Here is a 27,625-nt window from a genome sequence, read left to right on the forward strand (position 1 = left end):
TCAGTTCAGTCCAGTCCAGTCCAGTCCAGTCCAGTCCAGCCCAGTTTAGTCCAGTCCAGTCCAGCTCAGATTAGTTCTCTTCTAAAATGTAGACACAAGATTTGTAGTGCAGTGTAGAGAGCTTAATTTATTTTAAGGGAACTTTGTGATATTGTGATGAACTGAAGTGAGTGACAGCTTTTTTGTGATTATAAAGGGAACACTATTTTGTATTTATTTTTTTATTGTATATTTGTCCTGAGCATCAGTGAATGGTTGCAGCTTTTTGTAATTGTTGTGTGTGAATCTCTCATTCGTCCTCCATGTAAAGATTGATCTCAGCATCATGCTGCTGGGAAGAGCTTACATATGCATAAGATGCTGGAAAAGCAAAGAAATGCAGGAGCTGCAGGATTTTCTTGAAGAACAGCTTAATTAATTAGAACAAACGGAGAGCAAACGCCTGATATACTGGACTGATCCGCTGTGAATGCAGTGATTAACACACAGGAGTGGTTTAAAGTTCAGTAAAAGCACACTGGGAGCAGATGAGTCTTTATTCAGTCGTGCTGCTATTAGAAAGACCTGATCCACACAAACCATCTTCTCATTCCAAATGCCAACTTCTCAGTTCTTTAATTTCTTTAATTGACAGTCCAGCTGAAGGTCCATCTCATAAAGGGCACAGAGTCTGTCTCACCTGACGAGATAATGTGCAGGTCATCTGTTTTGTTTTAGGGTGTATTCACACCAGGAAGTCCGCTTGTCCACTCGCTTTGGTCTGGACCAAATACAATGTTGATTTGTTTTTGTTGTTTGGTGCGGTTCACTTTCACACTGCCCATTTTGCAAGTGAAGCAGAAATTGTAAACAAAACCACACGTGTGCTAAGGTCATCCATTCATTGGACATAAATTCTCAAGCAGAGAGAAACATGAAGTTCAAAAACAGGCTAATCATGGAGATCATTCATTGTGCAATTTTTATGCTTTAGGCTACTGATTTGGTGTTATCAGCTAACGCAATATGAAGAAACTTATGAGCATCATATGCGACAATGTCATATGACTTGCAGAAAATTATATCTATAAATATAAAATACTTAAAGTGTATCACAATGTTAGTTTAAACATTTAACCTAGATAAATGTGCGCTATTAAGCACATAGTCAACCGTTTGTGCAGAGAGTGGAAGCTGAAAAGTGCTTCAGGACATAAGTGAAAAAAATTAAAATATGCCTTAATAAGAATGATACATCATTTCCGACCTGTAAAGGATCTACTTTTATTTGTGTGCACTCACAATATCAAGAAAACACTGTGCTTTTGTAAAATAAAGAAATCAAATAGGATGTGCTTTCTTCCGTCTCGGTCTTGAACAGGAGCTTTTCACAAGAATGAACCAAAACTCAGTGAATATTTTCCTTACAGACATGATGAATATATCTATAGCTTTAAATGACTACACAATAATTAAATAAATAAAAGTTAATTACTAAACAAAAACACTTACATTATGTAATCCGTAAAGATCTAAAGGTATGTCCAGTGAGGAGATGGCAAGTCAGGATTGTCAAGAGATTCAAGATTTTTATTTGTCACATACATGGTTATATGGAGAGCATATGACCAGCAGTGAAATGTAAGTTGTAAGGATTGTCAACTTCATCTTTGCGACAATGACTCAGAAATCACTAGTTTATTAATAAATAATTTAAATATCTCCTTACTATTTCTCTCCAGCATATTCTTTGTAACTTTTGCGGTTGGCTTGAAGGGATACAGCTCCCACCGGAAACTAACAATTCAATTACATTTTCTACCTATTAGTTTGTGTTTTATTAATGTTTACACCTACCCCTTACAATAAAGAAAAAATAGTAATTTTTGTTGTCCAGTGTGAAATCAGATGTGTATCATGTGATGTATTAATGTGCGCATGCCCAGTAGCTTATCCCTTCTAGCCTTAACCAGCTTTTGCTGGGGCTTTGGCAAGCTTAAGCTTATTTAGCGTGCTCACGTCTGGTTGCTGTGAAAAGTGTTGTTCGCTTTCAGGATTTTCCCAAACTCCGGATCAAACTCTGATTCTTACTGCTTAAACCAGATCGATGTGTTTGATTCTGTCAACCCAAACCAGTCCTGTATCAGAGTTTGTTCATCTCGAACAGGAGCGCGGGAAAGATAGTTTTATGCTTATATTCGCTAATATTCGCTGCTACTTTAGGGACCGTCTGCATATTTACCTCACACTACAAAACGAAATCCAACAATTCATTCAGTTATTGTTTACAGAGAAATAACTAGTAAATGACTACTGGGCAGATATTTTGCAAATATCTCACGTTAAGCCGAGTTCAGGTTTTCACAGTAGTTGTGTCTCTGTTGTTTTCACACTGCATGACTTTACAATAGGAAGAATCGCCGACAACTCTGTCTGGCACGCAACTACGTTTCACAACCAAACGTAGTTGTATCTTCACACGTGAGATATGACAAGAAAACAATGCGATATCACGAGTTCTCACGTGAGACTGGGATTATTATTAAAAATGTTAGCCCTCTCAGATCGTGTCTTCTCTCATTCACACTGTGTGGTTGTCACTCGCGTGAACGAGCACTGATTTGCCTGTGATTTCAGGCACTTGTCAGTGATTTCTCAAAACTTTTCGGCGAGCCAAAATCGGGGCTAAAATCGTGCAGTCTGAACAATACTACAGGTGAGATTTCCCCAAAACTTCCTTTTATATACTGTATGTGTTACACAATTATTTTATTTATAGTTACTGTAAGTCCCCAAAAGTGTTTTCCATGTTCCAAAGGTTATAGTTCGTTGCTACATATAAGATTGACTTACTAGTGAGATATTGGCAAAACCTCACCCGTAGCCAGTCCTGTATTTAGCAATGTACTACAACCTCTGGAACATGGAACAACACTTTTGGGGACTTACGGTGACCTTTTAAATTAAAATAATTGGATGCCGTACATATATGAAGGCTCACCTGTAGTAAATCACTATGAGTAATACAAGCTTTACAGTTTGTCAATGCGTTATTTTTATACATTGGACGTTTTTACCCAGTCGGTGGAATTGTCAGACGGTCCCTTTTTTTACGTCGATATAAAGTGGTTGCATATTGTTAAAACTAATCGTGTTAGTGATATATTTGACTTAGTTGAACTGTTGACTCTATAGAACAGTGAATAGAAACGAATATCGAACCTAAAACTAACTTCACGGCGCTGATGTGAAGTTCAGACACCTGCTGATGTTGAAGCGCGTGCAGACTCTCAGATGAGCTGCTCCAGAGGCGACTGATCAGAGATTAACGGCATGACAGCAGATCTGCATGAACAAACACGAGTAACGTTCACTCTAGAGTGAGTTACAGTGACTCCGTTACACGAGAGAGAGAGAGAGAGACAGAGAGAGAGAGAGAGAGAGAGAGAGAGAGAGACAGAGAGAGAGAGACAGAGAGAGAGACAGAGAGAGAGAGAGAGAGACAGACAGAGAGAGAGAGACAGAGAGAGAGAGAGAGAGACAGACAGAGAGAGAGAGACAGAGAGAGAGACAGAGAGAGAGCGCGCGCGCTCGGTTCATTCGCTGTTCTCTTCGATCCGATCATCATCGAGGCGCTTCTGGCAGACAGACGGAACTGATCACACTGAACTGATCGATCGATCGCATCTTCGTCGCCGCTCCTCGATGAATCAAACGGCCAGCGTCTCTCATCAGGTGAAATGTCAGTCCTCATCATCCAAGAGCATCACAGTAAGTGTTTTCTGCGCTGACATCACTGGAGTTTGTGTGCTGGATTTGCTTTGAAATGAAAACAGTGGCAGATCAATTACAGATGATCAATAATAATTCAGCTGATGTGGTTGTCATGTTATATCGTGATATTTCCTGCTATGCTGTTTTTTGTCTTTTGTTTGTTCTGTATATATATGCACTTTTGTGCATTATTTATATATATATATATATATATATATATATATATCTATATATATATATAATATATATATAATATGCACAAAAGTGCCTAAAAATACAAGTAAAATCTGACAGATCTGATTATTGATACATGTATTCTGGGTTTGTCTGCTTGTATGTCGTGTGCATCATCAGTGAGGTGAGCCATGAATTTGTTCTAGAGAAAAATGATTCTCGGACGCATCACAAGTCTCTTTAATGATTCAGAAGTGATTCTGAGCGTTGTTTAGTATTGAATCCTGTGGAGAATATAGTCAGATTCAAGCATTTGCATGCTTAATTTTGTCCTGCGGATCGGATTATTTCAGGTTCAGACCACTCCTTCCAATCCAATCAAAATTTTGAGATGGACTGAGCCATAATAAAGCTATGAGTGATTTTAATAAACTTTTATAAAATTAAATAAATACTATAAAATAACTCTGTTCAAGATGTGAATAATTGTGAAGAATGTTCTTCTGCAGATGCACATGGATGAATGTGTAGCTACAGGTTCATGATGAGATTCTGATTCCCTCACACAGGTCTGAAGGCTTTTCTCTTTTGATAATAATTGCTGTAAAAAGAGAGTCTCTTTATTCCTGTGTTCATTGGTATGTGTTTGAGAGGCAGCGAAGCCCCTCTGTGTGTTCATGAATGTTTAATAGTTTATGATGGACTGTTCAGAGCTCACCGCGTGCTTGACGCTGTTAAAGGATCTTCATCATCCTCATCGCTGGCGCTGTAGATCAGTGTTTGCCAGCCCTGATCCTGGAGGCCAGAGACACTTGAGTCTCTGGTCACCTTTATATCCAGAGTGCTTTATACAGTACAGATCATTTCAAAGCAGCTTCACGGTGATAAACAGGAGCAGGTCTGGGAAACACCACCAGCATCTCACATCTACAGGACGCTCCGTTAGGATGACCGTGTGTAAATGATCGGATTAGATCTCACAGCAGCGTTGAACACGAGAGGTCAGTCAGGGTCAAACGTCACTCATGCGTCTGTCCATCAGCTCAACATCTCACACACACATACACACACATACACATACACATACACATACACACACACACACACACAATGCGGTTATATGGTATAGTCTGTGTGCTCATATTACCTTCAGAGACACTCTGTGATATCAGATATGCTCATAATGGAAACTCATGTTACACACACACACAGGTATCCATGCATAGAAAGCCACTTCCCAATATTACACTGAAATGTGTATCTGCCGTGACAAACGCTGGTGTAATTAGTTTAGAGTTTTCTAACTGAATGAAGAGAGTGTTTGGAAGCGTCTCGTCTGCTGCTGGAGAACATCTGATAGCAGCCGGAGACTCAGACAGATAAGAGGAAGTGAGACTGAGCATTAGAGGAACTGAAACGACAAAAGAAACTGGACGCCGGATTGAGATTTAAAGAGAGATGAAGCTCTGAACCGAACACATACTGCTTCTGCTCAGATACATGCGTGAGATTCACAAACATGTTCAATTATCACTTTTGTAAAAATGATTAATAATGAATTGAATCTAATGTGAATTATTTCTGTACTCTATGTATTTTCGAGTCATTAGTTATCAGATATGCTTAAAATATTTTGGAGTGTTCACTAAAAATGAAGGAGGTGATGTTTGTTGAGTGAAATAGGACAGATATGTTTCTCTATATGTTTCTGTACAATAATCAGATGCTCGTCTGCCACAGCGAACCTTATTTAGCAGCTGCTTCATGTCCATCACTAACGAACAGGCAGCATTTACACCTGATGATTCTGATTTTATGAATCTATGTGCATTATTCACTCAGTATGTTTTGATACTAGTTAGACAGCGTTCACTCTGGCTCCGTTCCGAAGCACTGATAAATCATTCATGCTTTCTGGACATTACAGCCGCTGCAGCGATGATCTGATCTGAGTGTGCGGCGGTTTGTCAGTTCTGCTCTGCAAATACTGGAATGATAGTTTCCTGGTCTTGGTTTAATGGCACATCAAAGAGGAATTAAAGCTGGTTGTTGTAGACGATGATGGCTGTTGGTGGGTGGCATAACTCTCAGCACGAGCTCCCACGCAACAGATGCAGAAACATGCAAACAGCAGAGCGTCTGTGGATCCCAGTGAAAATCGTTCCTCCTCCGGAGGGTTACATGCTTCCAGGTTAAAGCTGTTTACTCTGTCAGCAACAGCACCACAGCACAGCATTTTTATGTTTAATGTTTATGATATACAAACATACTGTTTATCAAAACTAAGTCTCCACCAGGTTTGTGCATTTTAAACCACATGGCTTCTGAAAAACACTGTCACAACGAGCAGTGTTTAGTGAGGATTTATTGACCCAGTATTTTATTTTTATTAATTTTTTAATAATAGTAATGATAATAAAGCAGAAACAATATGAAAATGTTTAAAAATAAATAATATTCATCAATAGACAGAAATATTAAAATTGGGTGTTTAAATTAAATAATGTCCCAACTTTATTTAAACATCAGATTGAACATGAAATGTATGAATTTGCTTTGGATTAATAAAAACCCAGAGAGGTTTTGGTTCATTTCTGCTCCTGTAGATGTAAGAATCGATGTCAACGCTGTGCTGTTTGTTCTCAGACTCCGAAACTCATCCAGCTCTGTCTTTCTTGACTTCATTTCCTAATGTTCTCATCAGAGCTTGAGGTTTACTTGTGCTGCTCAAGAGAGAAATGGCCACATAATATCCTCAGAAATATCAGTGGTTAACAGTATCAATCATGAGTCGTTGTCTGCTTGTTCTCGTTCCTGTAAATGTCTCTACATCATAACCCTCAGAGCAGCAGATTTCATCACTCTGGTGCTGCAGACTTTACCGTCATAGATCTGAACTCTGATCAGCCAGATCTTCCTCACCTCACGTCTCTTTTGGCCTGGATCTCCACACTCAGTGAGACACAGTGAGCTCAGTGGAGTTAAAATAGACGCTTCCTTCCTCTGAAACGTCACGTGTGGGGGATAAATGAGAGATTGACACTGTTGTTTTAGTTTTGTACTGTTAATTTATCATCTTCATTTTTTTTCCTCCTTGAAGGAAACATCTGTGTTTTTAGCAGCAGAGTTTTCTTCCCACAGCTGTAATGGATCTGACGGCTCTTCATGTTTGTGCTGCGAGATCAGTGCTGATTTAACATGCTGTGTACTATAACACCTACAAATGCTGCTCATTATATACACTGCATATAAACAGACAGACATGGAGATGCTTGGGAAAGATGTTTTCTCTCTTTTGTAACACTTTACAATAAGTCTCAAGTCTGCTTTATTTATAGAGCCCTTTCCACTACAAAGTAGACCAAAGGACTGTACAGCAACATAACATGCAAGATGAGGATAGTTAAATTAAAACAATTTACTTCTTCCAAAGTCAACAATTAAAAGCCAAGCAAGATTTAAAAACATCAGCCGAGGGTGCAGATCTGATGTCAGGTGGAAGGGTGCTCCACAGTCTGGGTTCAGCACGATCCCCCTTTGTTTTCAGGTGAGTGTTTGGAACTGAGAGCAGTAAGCAGTTAAATGATCTTTGAGATAAATTCCACGAAGTTTGTAAGAATGTTCTTGAAAAATTCTTAATAAGTTCTCAAATATATGCTTAAGAACATAGTAATTTTTTTCTTAAGAAGAAAACATCAGCCGTTATCTGAATGAAAACATGGCGCACTGATAAAATCACACTATTGTCTTTTTGCGCTTCCTGCAGATTACCCACATACTTTATAAAAATATTACCATAATAATCATAATAAGCACGCACACTATTTTCGTTGTGAGTTTGACTGGCGCTCAGGTTCACGTTTTTAATGCGGCGTGTTTTTGAAGTTATTTTTTAAAAATAGCCCGTCTCAAACTGCAGCGATATGTTTCATTAATTTTTGTGCTGTGTTCTCCGGTATGTGTATACACCATTACTAATCATAATGACTGATCGATCACTTCAGAACACTCGTGCACATCCCTAGTCCTAATGTGTGTTATATGTAGCTGTTGTTGCAATGCTTAAATAAAACAATTAATTTGAAATAACCCAATAAATTAATTTAATAATTCTTACCGTTTGGGATTTAAGACCAGTCTGGGGCTGTCCTAAATTTAAGAAGTTATTTATGATGATTTTTAAGAAGATTGTTTTCAAGAATTTGAATTCTTCTTAGGTTTTGTCTGAAAAACAATCTTAAAAAAAAAGTTAAGAATATTCTTAAGGTGGATTTTTGGGAATACAAAATATTCTTAACTTTTTTCTAAAGTTAAAAAATAAGAAGAAAACGGCAGTTAAGAAGAAATTTCTTAAGAATGTTTTGTGAATCCGGCCCCAGGTAATATATTCTGGGGCCATATCATGGACAGCTTTAAAAGCGTACAACAACAGCTTATACTGAATCCGCTATTTAACCGGAAGCCAATGCAGCTTTTCCAAAACTGGAGAAATATGCTCCCCTTTCTTTATAGTAGTGAGCCTCGCTGCTGCATTTTGGACCAATTGCAATTTTGAAATAAGAGATTGGCTCACTCCCAAATAAAGTGCATTACAGTAGTCCAAAAGGTGTCTTCTGTTAACATTAATTAATGTATTAACTAACATGAACTATACAGGTCCTTCTCATAAAATTAGCATATTGTGATAAAAGTTCATTATTTTCCATAATGTAATGATAAAAATTAAACTTTCATATATTTTAGATTCATTGCACACCAACTGAAATATTTCAGGTCTTTTATTGTTTTAATACTGATGATTTTGGCATACAGCTCATGAAAACCCTATCTCAAAAAATTAGCATATCATGAAAAGGTTCTCTAAATGAGCTATTAACCTAATCATCTGAATCAACTAATTAACTCTAAACACCTGCAAAAGATTCCTGAGGCTTTTAAAAACGCCCAGCCTGGTTCATTACTCAAAACCGCAATCATGGGTAAGACTGCCGACCTGACTGCTGTCCAGAAGGCCATCATTGACACCCTCAAGCGAGAGGGTAAGGTACACAGAAAGAAATTTCTGAACGAATAGGCTGTTCCCAGAGTGCTGTATCAAGGCACCTCAGTGGGAAGTCTGTGGGAAGGAAAAGAGTGTGGCAAAAAACTCTGCACAACGAGAAGAGGTGACCGGACCCTGAGGAAGATTGTGGAGAAGGACCGATTCCAGACCTTGGGGGACCTGCGGAAGCAGTGGACTGAGTCTGGAGTAGAAACATCCAGAGCCACCGTGCACAGGCCTGTGCTTTTGAACCAGAAACAGCGGCAGAAGCGCCTGACCTGGGCTACAGAGAAGCAGCACTGGACTGTTGCTCAGTGGTCCCAAGTACTTTTTTCGGATGAAAGCAAATTTTGCATGTCATTCGGAAATCAAGGTGCCAGAGTCTGGAGGAAGACTGGGGAGAAGGAAATGCCAAAATGCCTGAAGTCCAGTGTCAAGTACCCACAGTCAGTGATGGTCTGGGGTGCCATGTCAGCTGCTGGTGTCGGTCCACTGTGTTTTATCAAGGGCAGGGTCAATGCAGCTAGCTATCAGGAGATTTGGAGCACTTCATGCTTCCATCTGCTGAAAAAGCTTTATGGAGGATGAAGATTTTGTTTTTCAGCACAACCTGGCACCTGCTCACAGTGCCAAAACCACTGGTAAATGGTTTACTGACCATGGTATTACTGTGCTCAATTGGCCTGCCAACTCTCCTGACCTGAACCCCATAGAGAATCTGTGGGATATTGTGAAGAGAAAGTTGAGAGACGCAAGACCCAACACTCTGGATGAGCTTAAGGCCGCTATCGAAGCATCCTGGGCCTCCATAACACCTCAGCAGTGCCACAGGCTGATTGCCCCCATGCCACGCCGCATTGAAGCAGTCATTTCTGCAAAAGGATTCCCGACCAAGTATTGAGTGCATAACTGAACATAATTATTTGAAGGTTGACTTTTTTGTATTAAAAACACTTTTCTTTTATTGCTCGGATGAAATATGCTAATTTTTTGAGATAGGAATTTTGGGTTTTCATGAGCTGTATGCCAAAATCATCAGTATTAAAACAATAAAAGACCTGAAATATTTCAGTTGGTGTGCAATGAATCTAAAATATATGAAAGTTTAATTTTTATCATTACATTATGGAAAATAATGAACTTTTTCACAATATGCTAATTTTTTGAGAAGGACCTGTACATTTATTACAGTATTTATTAATCTTTGTTAATGTTAATGAAAATAGTTATTCATTTTTTGTTTGTTAGTTCACAGTATGCATTAACTAATGTTAATAAGCACAACTTTAGATTTTAATAATGCAGTAGTAAATGTTGAAACTAACATGGACTAAGATCAATAAATGCTGTTCATGCTTAGTTCCTGTTGACTAATACAGTTAACTACTGTTAACTAATGAACCTTATTGTAAAGTTTTACCGACCTTATTTATTGCATCAAAATTTGTTAATACTTTACTATAGTTTAGGGGTGAATATTTTATTATTTATTATTCATGCAACAATACTTATTACTTTTGACCGTGTTCATTAGTAAGCATTGCTATATGATGAGAACATTGTCTAGTGCTCTCATGAATGATTTAACATGACTTTGTGAAAGGTTTAATACTAAAACTGAATGAAATAGCCTTCTTCATGGCCACTGTCTGCATGTTTGCCACATATTTCATTCTGTAACCTACTTGTTCTACAGATCTCTGTACTAGTGTTTATGATTACGTTGATAGCGTTTCTATCATGATGATCATTGCATTTGTCTTACTGAATGTGGTGTCCTATCAGCAGTAACGTACCGGTGCTCTCCGGCAATTGGCCATGAACTCCACCAGAGGGCACTCCACCCCTGACTCTTGCCACTCTGTCAGACTACCTTCCCCATAATCCTTTGCAGGTCTCATCATCTCTGATTGCACTTTTCTTTTCTTTTTATTTATTTGAACAGGGACACTGTAAAATATACATTAACCTTAGAAAGGAGAGATGCATTATACCAGGTTGTAGCACTTATGCTAATTTCCACCTGTAGTCCCTTGGCAGGCTGATGACAAATAGATACACATGTTAATAATACATTTACCCCAAAACAGCATTAAAATTACCACACCCTTCATTCATTCCTCAGCATTCATTTACAAATACACTCTCACATACTCATCAATTACAATACATTATGTGAACATGTTTGTTTTAGAAGAAGTCATTTTTGGCACGATGTGAAAAAGTGTTAAAATTTACACATGTGGTCAACTCTATTGGCAACTTGTCTGATGGCCACACTAGAGAAAGCTGAGTTGCTGGATGCTGTTTTACACTGAGGAATCCTACACTCGCCCCGAACAGTCGACCAAGTGGCTCGAGATGTAATTTCTGAACTCAGTGAGATGAACTTTTTTAACAGAGGAGCTGCAGTACCATTTATTATCTTGAACAAAAGACAGAGATTTGAATATATAATTATGTTTTCAAAACTTAATATACTATGTTTTTTAAAGAATATGACAGTGATGAAATAGCCGAGATTTCTTGTCATGAACCTTAAGAGAACTTTTATACAATGATTCCAGGGGCCTTAATGCTGTTTTACATGCCTGTGACCAACTCGTCATGCAGTAACGAAAGTGCGGAATTATCATTGCATTTAGATATAAATTAGATGCATCTATAGTCAGAGAGTTTCTAATATATCTAAAATGTGCTATGTTAATTTTCAACGTCTTAGTTATCTTTTTAATATGTTTTTTGAAATTTAAATTTGGGTCAAGAATGACTCCTTAATATTTAATTTGGTCAACCCTTGGGATTTCCTGACCTTCAATTATGATTTTTGGTTCATTTTTACATAGCGAGAAGGTTTGTAAAAAATATAGAAACCATTTTGTCAACATTCAAAGTTAAATGAGAGTTTTTCAGCCAAATGGAAATCTTTTTCATTTCCTCAGTTAACTTTTGGGCAACATCCTTAGCAGTTTTATCATGAATATACACCATTGTGTCATCAGCATACATTATAATTTTAGCATTAATACACACAGACAGAAAATCATTAATATAAAGAGAAAACAACAAGGGCCCCAATATAGGGCCCTGCAGCACACCCATGATGCATGCTCTTAAGGGAGATGATACATTATTTATCGATACACACTACTGCCTTGCACTGAGAAAGGATTGAATCCAATTTATTGTACATTTACTAATAGAAAAATGTGTTAATTTATCTATCAGTAATTCATGGTTTACTGTATTGAAGGCCTTACGCAAGTCAAGAAAGACCGCCCCTACAACTCCTCCGCTATCCAGACTTGATTTTATTTCCTCTATTAAATGGGCCATGAGCTACTCAACAGAACGCACATTCACAGAGCGCAATATTGAGCCCGTTTTTCTCTTTCGGCCGAGAACCTGAAATGTCATTTTCGGCTGATAATTTCCGGCGGCTGAAATTTTGGTGCATCCCTATGAACAATCAAACCGTCTACTCATAGGAGGAATTTCTGTGCTGATTAATCATTCAGAGAACTTCAAATTTTATTTTTGAAAATGGAAAAATTCCTTCCTGCTGGCTCTGGCCATGAGCAGATGTTAAAGCTGGTTTACACTGTGACAGAACCTCATTTATTCTCTACCAGCAGCAATAAATTACAAATGCAATACATTAACTGCATCATCTACAGTCTGCACCTCAGTGAGCGTGTGTTTAGATCCATTTGGCTTCTTAACTGATTAGTGCTCGTCTAAGTGATGCTCCCTGACTTCAGTTCAGCTAAAGTGCTGCTCATGATTCGCTGCCGTCCTGTACTGCTCCGTTATGACCACTAGAGAGCGTCTGTGTCTCCTACAAACAGCCTTCAGAGGAAACACAGGCCTCATGATGCTGGTCAGCTCAACATGGCAGCCGGCATCAACTGTGTGACATTATTGATTCGGTTCCTAAAAGTAAAGGAAACAATCATGCTTTCTAATGGATTTCTTTTGAGATTTATGGATCATTACTGCTCTTCAATATGTTTTCATTTCCCCATCATAATATACTGCATAAAAAATGTAATATTTTAGAGATGTGCATCATGTTAGTTTTTCTTTGATCACTGTATCTCAATGCAGTGAATTTTAAATCAGTGTTGATTCTGCTTGATCTTGTTCAAAAACATACCATACGTCTTTCTTATGTTCCATAATCAAGTCAAGATGTATGTATTTTTATAGCTTATCTCACAATTCAGCATTACAGAGATGTTTCAGTGCTTTGCAGAAATGATGCTTTAATGTCTCTGATCAATGCATTATCAAAGCAATGACTGCGACCTCGTGTTCCTCGTCATCGGTCAGTCTGGACGGCTTGTGAAGGTCTGACCTCCAACCTCATGATGGACGTGTCCAGACACAAACAGGGAGACAAAAGGACAAAAATTAGCATCGGTGCTGGTCATATAATTTCAACGCAGGGAAGATGTTGGTCATTTAATGTGGTCTGATATATCTGAATTGCTAGTTTGCAGGATGAGTGATGATAGTTTGATGAAAGCTTTATAGATGCATGTCTTTAGTTAGTCTTTAACTGAGAGAGTGTCTGAGTGCCAAGCATTGCTATGAAGACTGTTACAGACTTTAGAGGCCAAATGTGAGAAGGCTTTGCCTCCTCTTTTGTGGACTGTGGCTTTTGCCACTTATGCATTTAAGAGTAACTAGCAGTATTTTGTAATTGATGTCAGTCCTAACAGGTATCTAGTAGAATAGCAACAATACATTTAGCCCACGGTTCAATATAGACCTCAGTTTTTTAACTACAGTTTACGGTTCGGTTCAGTTTATCTTGGCACATCAGAGTGTTCTTTATGATTTGCGATTTAAAATGTGTTTTTTTTAAAAAACAAATTAGCAAAAAACAAACAAACAAAAAAACAACAACTCCTGTACACTCCTGTACTCTGGAGCATGGGTTACCACATGTCTACTTCAGATATATTTTGAGAGAAGTATTATTTTAGGATGGGTTGGCCATTATTTAGTGCTAAAAACACATGTAATGTTTCATTAATACTGGAAACGGAGGCTTCACAGAAGTAGTAGTAGTAGGGCTGCATGATTAATCGAATGCAATTAATCCTGATAATCATGCACTTTTAGTCAGTAAAGCCGGTTCTGCGGTTAGCAGTAAATCTCCATCACCTGCTTTCAGGTAGAGCAGCATTTACTACACAGAGCCGTAGTTCTCTGAAATCAATAAAATCGTTTGCGATAATGACAGCTGTTTGCGTATCTTCTCAGTGAACTACGGATCTGTGTAGTAAATGCTGCTCCATCTGAGAGCACGTGAAAATACCACATTTAATAACATGTTTTTACTCCAAACTCACTTCATAACGTCAGTTGAGTGTTCAAAATAAATCCTTCTGTGAGATGATGTGGCTTCTTAAACAGAATACTTAAGGCACACAATATTCCATTGTATTCCAAGCAGTGCTAATGGCTATGTCGATTAGCATTTCATCATAGATATGCTTTATTATGATGAAACTTATAATAATAATAACTCAGATAACCGTATATTGCCCTAGTCGTGTGTTTATTAGTCACGTTGAATCAATGAAAGCAGTTAAATCTTCTGTTTATTCAGCTGCAGCGATTTCATTTCCTGGATTTCTTCTTCGGGCATATTTGGATTTTCAGCGCGAGAGCGCCCTCTGGTCTTTAGATGGAGACTTACTGCTGATCACACAACTCCACTTCACTGAAAGATACGCATGACAATCACAGCTTCTGCCTAATCGCGATTTATTGCCTTTGCGATTTAATTTTGATTAATTGTGCAGCCCTAAGTAGTAGAACTCATGACGTCCCAAATATGGACAAAGACATCCAGCTATCGCTGTAACTGAATAAAAAGATAAAAAAGATTTGAATGATGAAACATGAAGACAATAAACACTTGACTGCAACAATGTATAGTTTATCTGTGTTCTTCAAGCCATCTTGGGTATTTTCATAAAAATTAAGTATATTTATAATCTATTGCTAATCAAGATAGCCTTTAATTACAGTATAGAATATATTTTTTGTCTTTTGTTGGACAGCAGGTTTAGAAAAGCTTCTCGTTACAGCGGAAGATGTTTGGTGTTGCATAAAACAAACTAGTTTCAAATGAACATAATTTTGTGTGTAATTCAAACCAGAAGTGCGTTTCTGTCTGGTCTGCACTGAGTGATAATTCATCAGCAGCATGTGATTCAAAGTGAAAGTGCTGTTTTCATCCCATGTTTGGAGCGTTTGGCTTTTGCTCTTTTTTTGTTGATCAGATTATGTGTCAATTTTAAAGCTCCTCAATTAAGTGAGAGTCAGTAAAGGTCTGGGGGGGTCAGAGGGCAGAAGACTTAACGAACTTTATTAATAGTGCCAAATCCAGCACATACTCATGCAATTATCACTCTGACCCAGAGTAATTAGCGTACAGTCCTGAGAGAGAGAGAGCGCCGTCTCACCTTAATGAGTGTGAATACACACACACACACACACACACACACACACACACACACACACACACACACACACACACACACACACACACACACAATGAAACGGGGACATGTGGCTGAACTCAATCCAAACACTCAGAGCAGCACTTCAGCGCTGTGTGTGATGAGTAGGCAACTCATCGACTAATTCATCTGAAATTATTGTCGTTTTTTTTGTGTCCCTCCTGAAATTCCATAATTGATTCTGCTGTTTTTATCTCTGTGACATTGCTTTGATTCTGATTGGTCAGTCATGACATTCCGATGTGTGTTATTCCCGAAACCGTTGTCATTAGCAACACTGAATAACGTGCTCATCACATGCCGCGCTCTTGTTGTATTGTTAAAGTGTTCGTCTTGCTGCCAGAATGATTGTTTTGTACACTGTAATGGATTTAAGATGATAAACAGGCCAGATTTTAAAACACTTCTAGAATGAGCATTTTATGTCCCTGTCTTCTGATAGAGTTCTACTTTATGCCTTAAATGTCTGTCCTGTCTGAGCCGGTTCATTCATCTAGGCTCAAAGACGTTTGTTAGAAACAAGTAATTATTTTAATTATTACTTATGTGTCAAGTAGTCATGTAATAAGCCAGATAATGTACGTCCAGCCGGTTGTTATCGCAGAATAAACCCTTTCAGGGTGATTTAGGACCCAGTGAACCCGACAGGGTGATCCGGTCGTGTACGGCCTTGTCCACACTAATATGTTTTTGTTTGAAAACACATCCTTTTTCTCTCAGTTTAGTCCTCTCGTCAACACTGAGATGGTGTTTTTATCAAAGAAACTGAAGACAAATGCTAAAGATAGATTAGTCTAGTACGCTGAACTTCACAGACGAGTGTGTGAGCGTGAACTAAACACACATATATAAATGTATATTATACACACAAACACAGGCGAGCCGGTGAAATCAGGTCAGTCAGACGTTTCTCTCTCTCATTCTTCAACACCTTGCACAAGGTTCTCCTCAGCTTGACTAAATCTGGAGCTCATGAATGCAGAGGCCATAGATCAGGGAGATCCGCCTGTTTCTTCTGTGTGAAATAAACGTGTGTTTTCAGGATGTTTGGAGCTTCCTACAACCTTAGAAATATTGAAGCATTGAGTTTAGCTGACAGATTACATGTGTGTGCTGTTTAATATTCTGGTGAGACAGCTGTGAGACGCAATGACATTGATTATTTTCTGCCTTAATATTAAATACAGTGATCAGCAGCTTCTGTTAGAAGTTAGAAACAGTGTAACTGTACAGCACTTGAATAACAGCTGCAAATAATCAGCTTTCATACTGAGAGTGTAAACGTAACGCTTTGACTTTACACCGAATCGCTTACTAACCTGTGTTTGAATCTTCTAACAATACCTTCATTAAAGACTTAACAAGACACCTTTAAATCTGACCTGCTGCAGACTGACAACGGAGATTATTATATTATATCTTACAGGACAACAGATACAGTTAATGACTGAAGGCAAGGGGATAATGTTAAAAAATGAAGGTGCACAGAAAAGAAAAGGAAATATTACTAACAAAAATATTAAGAAAGAGCCATAGTACATTTTTGAGCTGTGGAAAGGTGCTATATAAAGAATCGAGTGTCTGTCCATCTCTCTAAAGCGAGGTTTTGTCAGCTGAGTCTGTACTAAGCACATGACGGTATCGAATTTTCATGTTGCGATAATCGTTGAAGCTTTTATCACAGTATACGGTATTATCACAATATTGAAATGAGTTGCAAAAAAGTGTTATACTATTACATGTATAATAACTTCTCCTTACAAAAAAGAACTCTACATTTTTGAGAATTGCTTTATTGTATTTATGTTTCCAACATTCATATGCAAAAGAATTATGAAGAACAATAGGTAGGCTAAGGCTTTACAAGATGGTCTCATTAGTAAACGTTGGTTAATGCATTAACTAACATTAATAACGAGAGAGAGCTACATTTGTTACAGAAGTTATTATGTTAAAGTTAGTTACCTTTGTTGTTAGATCAAGTCCATTAACAGTGGTTCTTAATTCCAGTCCGGGACCCACTGCTCTGCACATTCAGTTCAGTTCATGGATCTCTCTCCTGACCAGCTGATGATGATCTGAATAATGATGATCTGTTAACTCGAGCAGATTTTGAATCTGAATTGAGAACCAGTCAAATAATACATTTACGAGTTTTGATTTCAATAATGTGTTATTAAACATTAATTAAAATTAACAAATGATTTATAGTCAGTTTTTAGTATAGTAGTTTGTATTGCTAGTTTGTGTTAACTAATTAATTGACTAATTTTAACTAATGGAGCCTTATTGTAAAGTGTTACCGACCAATAATGAATCAGAACATTTTCAGTCAGTATCTAGGGCAGGGATGTCCTGCAGAGTTTAGCTCTGACCCTGATAAAACTCACCTGTCCGTGGCCGTCTAGCAAAGCCAGTGGAAGGCAAGCCTGCAACCTCTAGCCAAAAAAGCCTAACTGCTAATGCTAACCCTGTGGCTTTGGCCTTTTTCTAATGGATGGCAATGGAGGAGAGGCTTCGCTATGCGAAATAAACTGCTTTTGTGAGGAAACAGCTTATCAGTTAATGAATCAACAGTCTATTCGCTAAGCTTCAACGTGTTTTACACTAAACAATACTTTCGTTGGGAACTAGATGTAGATTTTACCTTGATAAAAATTGCATTAAGTTTAAGTCGTGAGGTATGTCAGGTATGGTAACCCATACTCGGAATTGGTGCTCTGCATTTAACCCATCCAAGTGCACACACACAGCAGTGAGAAGTGAACACACCGTGAACACACACCCGGAGCAGTGGGCAGCTATATCCAGCGCCCGGGGAGCAACTGGGGGTTCAGTGCCTTGCTCAAGTGTACTTCAGCCATGAGTATTGAGGGTGGAAGAGAGCGCTGTTCATTCACTCCCCCACCACCTACAACTCCTGCCAGCACCGAGACTCGAACCTGCGACCTTCTGGTTACAAGTCCAACTCTCTAACCATTAGGCCACAGCTGCTACCAGCAAATAAGTGTTGCATTACTATTTAATAAAAGACATGTGTATTGTCTAAAAATATAGATATTTTCTTTCTTTGGTTTTCAGGTTTTACCCGTAATTAGACTTGAATTGTAATGTCCATGTGGCCATATGCCTTATGTTGATGTAATGCATTTTAATGAATAAAGGACATTAATTATTTAAATTATTGTATTATATTGTATGTTGCTTCCTTTCTATGGCTTCCAAGTTTCAATAATTAGACTTGAAATAAAATGACTTGTGACTTTTGTGTATGGTGATGATATAACACTTTTCAGTGAATAAAGGTAAAAAAGTAAATGTTATTGAATAAACAGGTATTCTTTCTATGGCTTCCAGATTTCAACAAAAAAAAAAAAATGACATTTTAGTGATTAGTATCAGTGTTATGTATGCCCAATAATGCTGTTTTTGAACAGAATAAATCCTAATCTTAAATTGCAGTGACCAGTAAGTGAATTCGAGCTCTTTTTTACTGTCTAATGTAAACTGTGAAAGCTGGCCACTGACGTCACTGCCACTGAATGATTCCCTGAGGTGCCTCACATGATCCAAGTTAGCTGTTAGGCTTTTTCCAGTGGTAAGTAATACAGACCCTCTCATCTCCCAATAATAAGACCATCTCTGGCTGCGTTTACACTAAAGTCAACCTGAAGTGGTGGCTTTTCTTTTGAAAAGCATTTTCAGTCGCGGGACATTTTACAAATCAAAGCTAAGTCTAGGAGTCAACACACGGGTGTTCTCCGTCTTTTTTTCTGACAGTTTGCGAGAGAGGGGGCGGGGTCTTGCGTGACATCGACCTGTGAATGATAGCTGGATTGCATTTACATTACACTGAGATCCAATCACAATGGGTCCTCGAACAAGTCTGGACCAGGACACGCTGATCAGATAACATTCTGATCAGAAGTGCGTTTACACTTGTCTTTTCAATGTGTATGTGGACAACATCCAGATACAGGTCGCATGTTAATGTCAAGTGTAAACGCAGCCTCTGCTTCTAGTAATCTTGAAGACATTGATTAACTGCTTCAGGTGTATTTAATCAGGGTTGGAGCTCAACTCTGCAGGACAGTGGCCCTCCAGGACAGAGTTTGCTCATTCCTGATCTAGAGCATGTTGTAGTCCAGATTAAAATGTAAAAAAATGTAAGTTTGAAAATAAATAAAAGTATATGGCGCTGTGATGAACACCATTGCAAATACATAAATCTGAATGGCTGTTTGAATCATTAAATACTCTTCAGAAACAGAAAGAAGCAGCTGCTTTGTTGCCTGTTCATTAGGGGTGTAATGATATACAAACGGAACCGAAAATCCACGATACACACCGCCCACGTTACGTACCACAGTACTCTCTTGGAGTACCCTGCCCCCTGCTGAGAGACTTCAAACGTGTATGCCATGATGGTTTTGAATTGCTTGAATCACTTTGAAAAGGAAGGTACCATTAAGGGCAACATGTGCAGAACAAACGTCTATGTCATGACTTCGGTCTGATCTGCTGTGTTTTGTCTTTCTTAGTGTCTGTGTGCCTTGTCTCTGAGCACATGGGTTTTGTTTTGACAGCTCACCATGTGCCAGCTGTCAATGTGGCGTTTTCCCCTCCCACTCGTTATCCTTAATTCTCTTTTATGTTTTCTGTCACACCTGTTGCCATTCATTCCTCATTAGCTCTCCCCTATTTTAGATCCTCTGGTGCTCAGTCTTTTGTGAGACCGTTGTTGTATGTTGCACAATGTTTCGCTTGTGACCAGCTTGTTTGCGTTGTCTTGCCGTGTTGCGTCTTGTAGGCTCCAAGTGCTGTTTTGTTTTTTGTTTTTGTTTTGAACTGCTCTTTCTGATCTTGCCAGACCTTATTTGTTCTGGTACCTGCCCTGGCTATTTCTATCTTAGTTGAGATTTGGATACATCGCCTCAGCCCCTTCTCTGCATGCTGAAACGCTCTCATCGTGGAGCTCAGTGAGTCTTTGACGCTGTGTCATGAACGATGCTTTGGTCAGTGTAACTTTGACGCTGCGTCACGAATGACGCTGGGATCGATCCCTGCTGAGAGACTCTATCATGGTCCTGTGGACTTTGATTTGGACTTCCACTACTTTGTGTTCCAGCTGTTTTTCCCTATTTGCTCAGTGAGAGCGTAACAAACTTTTCTGTTACCTGCAGCTGAATCTGTGTTTTCCCTGACACTCTAGGCTATAGGATGGTTCTTATCAGATTCTCAAATAGACATTTAGAAAACGTCTTTACACTTACAATTTTTTTTTGAGTTTAGTTGCTGTGTTTCTCTGCGGGATTGCAGGCATTGTGCATAATTCTACACATTCCCGCAGGTTTTGCGATTTACAAAGTGAGAAATTCCCAAAACATTTATGCACTGTATCATGTAGGTTGAATCCAAACAAATTATTGGAGCAGATCAATCATTTTAAAACTTTCAGTGTGACAGACTTTCCCAAACAGTGTGAGTGATTGGGACTGAGGGTTAAAGCGTCTTCTGCCACTCTCTCAAAATGCACAAATGGCCTCACGTCCACAGTATTCACACTGAGTTTGCTCTGCAGGCGAGCTGCACAGTGTGATACAAGACTAGTATGCATTTCAGACAGTTGATGGAAGTTTCACTTGCACGTCATTTAAAGTCATGTCAATTTAAACATTCAAGATATTTTAACCCATAAAGTACTCATGCACTTTCTGATACCGCTTTTCCACTGGGGCTGGTGCCGGAGCCCAGTTGGGAGCTAGGCTAAGCTTTCCCATTTAAAAAATCCTGGACCAGTGCCCTGATCCTGGTTCTGAACCAGCCGCAAACCTTGCTGGTCTCGAACAAGGAATCCTTAAACGTCAGTAGGTGGAGTTTCCATTACAGACCGCAGTTTGAAAGGCACCTTTTTTTTTTTTAAAGCTGTCATGTGTTCAGGTAAACTAACACCATTAACACAGTCAAATGTCAGTTCAGCAGTGGTTGGCAGAACAGATCAACGCTCTCCTTCTGCAAGAGATGACAAGCGATTCCGATCACATGTTGATGACGTAGAAGGATTTGCTCCCTTCCGGTGGAAGCGGGTTAGGGTTAACTAACCAGTTCTGAATGAGTGCCAGGCTCCAGCTCCAGCACCAGAGGAAAGGTGTAATGAGACGGTCTTCTTTGCACTTTCAGCCAAAGCGCACAGCCGCCTCTCAAACAGCTCACGACTCTCCGCTGCCAAATTGAGTTATTACATGTTTGATTAAAATCATTTCCCTACTGTCTGATTCCTTTTTATCTATCCATGGCACATGCATTTTTATATGTAGCCTCAGTAAAGCTGCCCGATGAATTGTTTGCATTATTAAGGGACTTTTTTTTTTTTTTTTTTTTTAAGGCAATAGATTATTTTTTATGTTTTTGGTAACGCTTTACAAAGCAACAATTTTAAGTCTCATTTGTTAATGCATTAATTAACATGAACTAACAGGGAGCAATTATTGTTATTATTATTATTATCAAGTTAAAAGTGAATCTAATGTTCTTCAGCATTGCTGGTGCCATGCCATGAACCTCCACAGCAAACAGAATCGAACACAACTGTGGCTTTAAAACCATGATATGAACCAAACAAGGGCTGGACTGGGACCAAAAATTGGCCCTGGCATATATTGGTCCAGGTGGCCCACCACCGTGTCTATGTATATACATATACATACCAGTCAAAAGTTTTTGAACAGTAAGATTATTATTATTTTTTTATAATTCTCTTCTGCTCACCAAGCCTGCATTTATTTGATCCAAAATACAGCAAAAACATTAATATTGTGAAATATGTTTACTATTTAAAATAACTGTTTTCTATTTGAATATAGTTTAAAATGTAATTTATTCCTGCGATTTCAAAGCTGAACTTTTAGCATCATTACTCCAGTCACATGATCCTTCAGAAATCATTCAAATATTCTGATTTGCTGCTCAAAAAACATTTATTATTACTATTATGTTGAAAACAGTGGAGTAGAATTTTTTTCAGGTTTCTTTGATGGATAGAAAGTTCAGAAGAACAGCATTTATCTGAAATATAATTTCTTTGTAACATTATAAATGTCTTTATTGTAACGTTTGATCAGTTTAAAGCATCCTTGCTAAATAAAAGTATTAATTTATATCAACCCCTCCCCCACACAAAACAAAATAATATAAAATAAAATAAATTATACTAAGTCCAGGCTTTTGAATGGTATATGTATAATGTTAAAAAAGATTTTTATTTCAGATAAATGCTGATTTTTGGATCTTTCTATTGGATCTTTCTTACTGTTCAAAAAACTTTGACTGGTAGTGTATATATGTAACCTATGTATCACACTCATATCACATCTTGTTTTGGATAAGAATAAAACGTCAGGTCTGTCTTTTTTTATTTAAATCTAGCTTTATTCACATTGGCCCATGGAAACCTTTATGAACACACTTGACTTGGCCAAAAATTTGCGGGGGACAAATGTATGTTTTATTAAAAAGTGTTTACGTGTTCTACACTCATGGCGTGCACACATTAGGATCGGTTAGATGTCTGCCTCCGTTGTTCTCCTCCTGCCTGGCTCTTTGGCCTGTATCACTCACCGCAGAGCAAGCCTGTTCTTGATAAAGCTGCTGTGAATACGTGGGAAAAGCTGACAAGGAAGAAGTTGGGGTGAAGCGATCTACATCAGTGTCAGTATTGGGTGCTTTTGCAAAACATAAATGTAAGAAACTTATACAAGATGATGATGATGATGGTTATTAAAATTTTTCTTAAGTTATGATTACAAATTATTTTATTTTAATGTGTTTGAATGTATTTTTATTTGCCGGGATGATAGAATTGACGTCATTACGTGATGATATAAAAGAACCAGTGAACCATTAACTGGTTCATTGAAACAAACTGTCCGAAAGAACCGGTTTGCGGAAAAGGACCGGACTTCCCATCACTAATAGCCCGCCCCGAACCCAGAGAACCCCCCCAGTCCCTGATATAGGATGATATTTTAATAGTAAGGAGTTGGGGTGGAGGAGGAATGCCAGAAAACTGTCATGGAACATATACATTATATATATATATATTAGTGGTGGGCATAGATTAATTTTTTTAATCTAAATTAATCTCACTGTAATCTTGGAATTAATCTAGATTAAAATGGCTCATTTGAATTCTGCCGAAGGCATTCAAATTATGTTCAATAAAATGTACTTGTTAGTACTGATAAAGCTGTGCTGCACTCAAACATAGTAGTTTGACGACGACTCTTCCCCTGCGCTACATTGCTTGGCCCGGCATCTTCCGCATTAGCTAATGGATGCTTTGAATTTAGGTGGTACTTGAGACTGAAAGAACTCCTACAGTAAACTAATTCCGCATTGCACAAGTTGCAAACAACCTTATGCCTGTTTCACACATTCTCCGTCTGCAGTGCGTATGCGTTGCATTTTTTTTTTTTTACGCACCCATGTTAACGGATTCCAGCGTTCACGCGGTTGTGGTCCGTCATTGCGTTCCAGGAGCGGCAACGATCGTTTAATTGTTGTGTTTAAATCTTTTGCCGCTTGCTTGAGCAGCTTATTATACAAACCTAGAAGTCAAATGCATGAATAATATGTTGTTTATATTTATCAAGTTTAAACTAATGTCTATGATTATGAAAGACTGTTACTGGTCTGTGATAAGAGTCACAATTTTTTTTTTTACATGGTTTGAAATATAGAATGATGAACAAATGTTGTGTTTGTGGACTAAACAGCCGCAGATCAGTAGCGGACTGCAAACGCGTCCTGTGTGAAAGCACAATGAGTCCGTGCTGCTTCTGCACCACACACGTAACGCACACGGACTGCATACGCACCGCAGACGGAGTATGTGTGAAACAGGCGTGAGTCTGTGAGGTTTTTTTTGGGAAGCTTGGTAATTTCACAGTAGGCATACACACAGGTTCGAAGACTCGTTCTCGCCCCCTACAGTGTAATTCGTCTAGGTATACATCCGCGCTAAACTATCACGGTGAAAGTAATCGTAGCTTGCGTAGTATAGACCCAGCTCCCAACCCAACTTTGAGAATAGATTAACGGCGATATTTTTTTTATCGCCCGATAACAGTCTCACGTTAATGCAGCAAGTTAACGCCGATAACGGCCCACCACTAATATATATATATGTATATATATATATATATATATATATATATATATAAAAATATATATATATATATATATATATATATACAGAGCCGGCCCTAGACCTTTGGGGGCCCTAAGCAAAATTTGGTTGGAGGCCCCTTTGACCGTTTTAAGTAAGGCCTAAAGAAAAGCAATGACTACCTTATAACTATACTGTACATATTATATCTACTGTTATTTTTAATTTTTTAGTCTGTTAAATTAGGTTTTAATTATTCTATGTATGCTGTATGTTAATTATCTTTTTTACGCTGCTGGGCCCGAGTAAGTATTTCGTTCTTATGTGGCAACGTACAGAATGACAATAAAAGACCTTGAGTTCTTGAGTTGAGTTCCATGTTTGATAACAGGAAAATTATGATACCACTGAGCTGAATGGCAGTGCAGTGCAACGAACACACACTGATGAACTTGCTGAATAAAAAGACTGATAAAGTGATTTTCACTGACCATCAAAGAAACATTTTTAATTGACACCAGAGTTTAAGAGGCACAAACAACAGCCTATATATAATTTAAATGAAATAGAGCAAATAGAATAACATTTAAATAAAATATAAAATAAATAATAAATAGAACATTTAAATATTTGAATTTTTCAAATCAACAAAATTAACAATAACATCTAAAACACCACAAACAAGATTAATAGTAACAATAATAATAATTAGGTAACATTTCAATAGAACTATTAAAATCCAAACTTGTGTATTTGTGTGCGCGCACATACATACATGGTCTCCTTGGAAAAAAAGTAATTTGTTAAAAAAAAAAACAATTGATTTAAAGGTTGTATCAGCGATTTCAGGCCCAACCATAAATGATCACATTCATCTAATCTTTCCTAATGATCCGCTAGTTGCCTGCCCCATAAGCAGGCCGTCAAAAAAATGCGTCTCTGTAGGCAACCACTCAAAACCAAAACAAATATTGTTCCAACCAATCACCGACAGAGGAGGGTGTTGTGAGGTTTTGCGCTCGTGCACGGCTGCACGCGAAGTCGGAGAACACAAACGCAAAACCTCACAACACCGTCCCCCCGTAAGTGTTTGCATCCCAATATAAGACTTTTAGACTGCAGATTATCCATACAGGTATCGGAAAATTAAGCCTACAGATTTACGTACCTTTATCTTCTTGCTTCTTCTCTTCTTTTGTCGTTTTTCATGGCCAGAAAGATATTTTCGTTTCTTGTCAGACATCGTCGACGTCGGACTAACTGACTGACAGACACTGACCAGGTGACGAGTGACATCATAGGGGTCAGTCAGGGTCAAGATTCGCGGGAATTCGCCATTATAAATAACTAAATAAATAACAACTGTGCTTATCATGATGCCTGATAAAGAGCACTGTAGGCCCATTTCTTTTTATTCATTTATTTTATGTTACTTTTGATGTATGATTTTTTTCACCCACTAGCTATCAGTGACTCTAGGGGGCCCTCTGCTGGCCACGGGGCCCTTTGCAATTGCAAAGGTCGCTTAGTGGCTTGGCCGGCTCTGTATATATATATATATGAACACGTATTGAGCTAGTTCCACATGTGCCGAATTGGTTGATTATCTGATAATGCTTCTCCCGAGTCTTCATCATAAAACATCAGTTTACCCCATGACCCTAACAGCAATAAATAAAAAAATAAATAATAAATAAATAAATAAAACTCAAAATTCAAGAGAGGATTATCAGTATTTTGGGCACAATTTATTAACTTTAGAAGCAAATATGTTTAAAACAGGTGGGCAGATCCACAGAAATGTTAACAATACGATGGAAAATTGGTTCATTTAGGTCTGTATATGTTAAACTATTATGGATTTTTGAAGTAAACTGCATCATTTATCCAGCACACATTTCATGCCTTCAAATGTGGGATCATTGATTAGCTGTTGATTTGAGTTCTGAACACATGAATTCAGATTTTATATAAATATGTTGATATCACCTGATTTTTTCAGGAATGCATTTAATACATATAAATGACCAAACTGTCTGTGCAGAAGCGCTCGGTAGCATCATGACATTCATCTGCAGTGTGAATGTGGCCTTGATATGAGAAGCATTTATGACAATAAGCAATTTCCAACAAGACAAGATGTGTGAGATATACAAACTCACCTCGTCACCACTTTTTGAAAGGAATGAGAGTGACATTTGTGGAGTCACATCTGTATTCACAGATACACTGATGATGAGCAAATAGTTTGATCTTTTACTCGTAACAGTCGTAATTCTGTGTGGGGAGTTTGCTTTAGTTCAGAGCTGATGGATGTCAGTCATGATGCTGGGATTGCTCGAGGCAGCATGTTTTAAAGCGGTAGCTGGACTCGCCACGATTTATTTGATATCTGATCTGTCTGGTGCTGTTCCAGGTGCTGTCTGTCGGTCTATCGGTCTGTCTGTCTGTCAGTCTGTCGGTCGGTTGTTTCTGGCTCGCGCGTCATCAAGGCCAATCCTCCCGCCCCTCGAGCGCAGCATCAGTTCGCGTTGCTCTCGCCCGCCGCTCTTTCATCCTTTCTTTGCAATCAGTTTGAATTCGATAGAGATCAGAATTAGAACATCGTTCTAGAATCGATCACGCTCGTCTTTATCTGTCCGCGCGCTGCTGCGGTGGAATGACAAAAACGCTGCGCTCCTCCACGGACGAAGAGCAAACGGAGGAGCGGTTCTCTGGACCTGAAACGGCGTTAGAATCACGACTTCGGGTATTTTTGGGATCTCTCAGCGGCATCTGAAGCGGGAACCATGACGGCCACCAAAGAGCAGCAAAGCCAAAGACCGAATCCGCAGGACGAGGTAACGAACGACATCTTCATACGTTACACAGTGTTTACAAAAAATACGTTTGTCCGCGTTTTCTCTGATTTGTAACGTCCCCCCCACCCCCGAATCCGTTGAGTATCATGAA

At 38.5% G+C, this 27,625-nt stretch overlaps 1 protein-coding gene across 2 annotated transcripts in view; it reads left to right on the top strand.

Annotated features, from left to right (window-relative positions):
* The first annotated feature begins 3,558 nt into the window (after positions 1–3,558).
* Positions 3,559–27,625, top strand: part of LOC109071078 (inactive dipeptidyl peptidase 10-like) — a 57,680-nt gene continuing 33,613 nt past the window's right edge. Inside the window, exon 1 of one of the 2 annotated variants that reach the window (XM_042764415.1) lies at positions 3,559–3,750. In XM_042764415.1, coding sequence (XP_042620349.1) covers positions 3,685–3,750 — 66 coding nt within the window. In that variant the 5' untranslated portion in view covers positions 3,559–3,684. Of the gene's footprint in view, positions 3,751–26,972; positions 27,514–27,625 lie in introns of those variants that run through there. The other variant, XM_042764416.1, reaches the window with a different exon arrangement.

Source organism: Cyprinus carpio, chromosome A9 (assembly GCF_018340385.1).
Source record: "Cyprinus carpio isolate SPL01 chromosome A9, ASM1834038v1, whole genome shotgun sequence".
Lineage (NCBI taxonomy): Eukaryota > Metazoa > Chordata > Actinopteri > Cypriniformes > Cyprinidae > Cyprinus > Cyprinus carpio.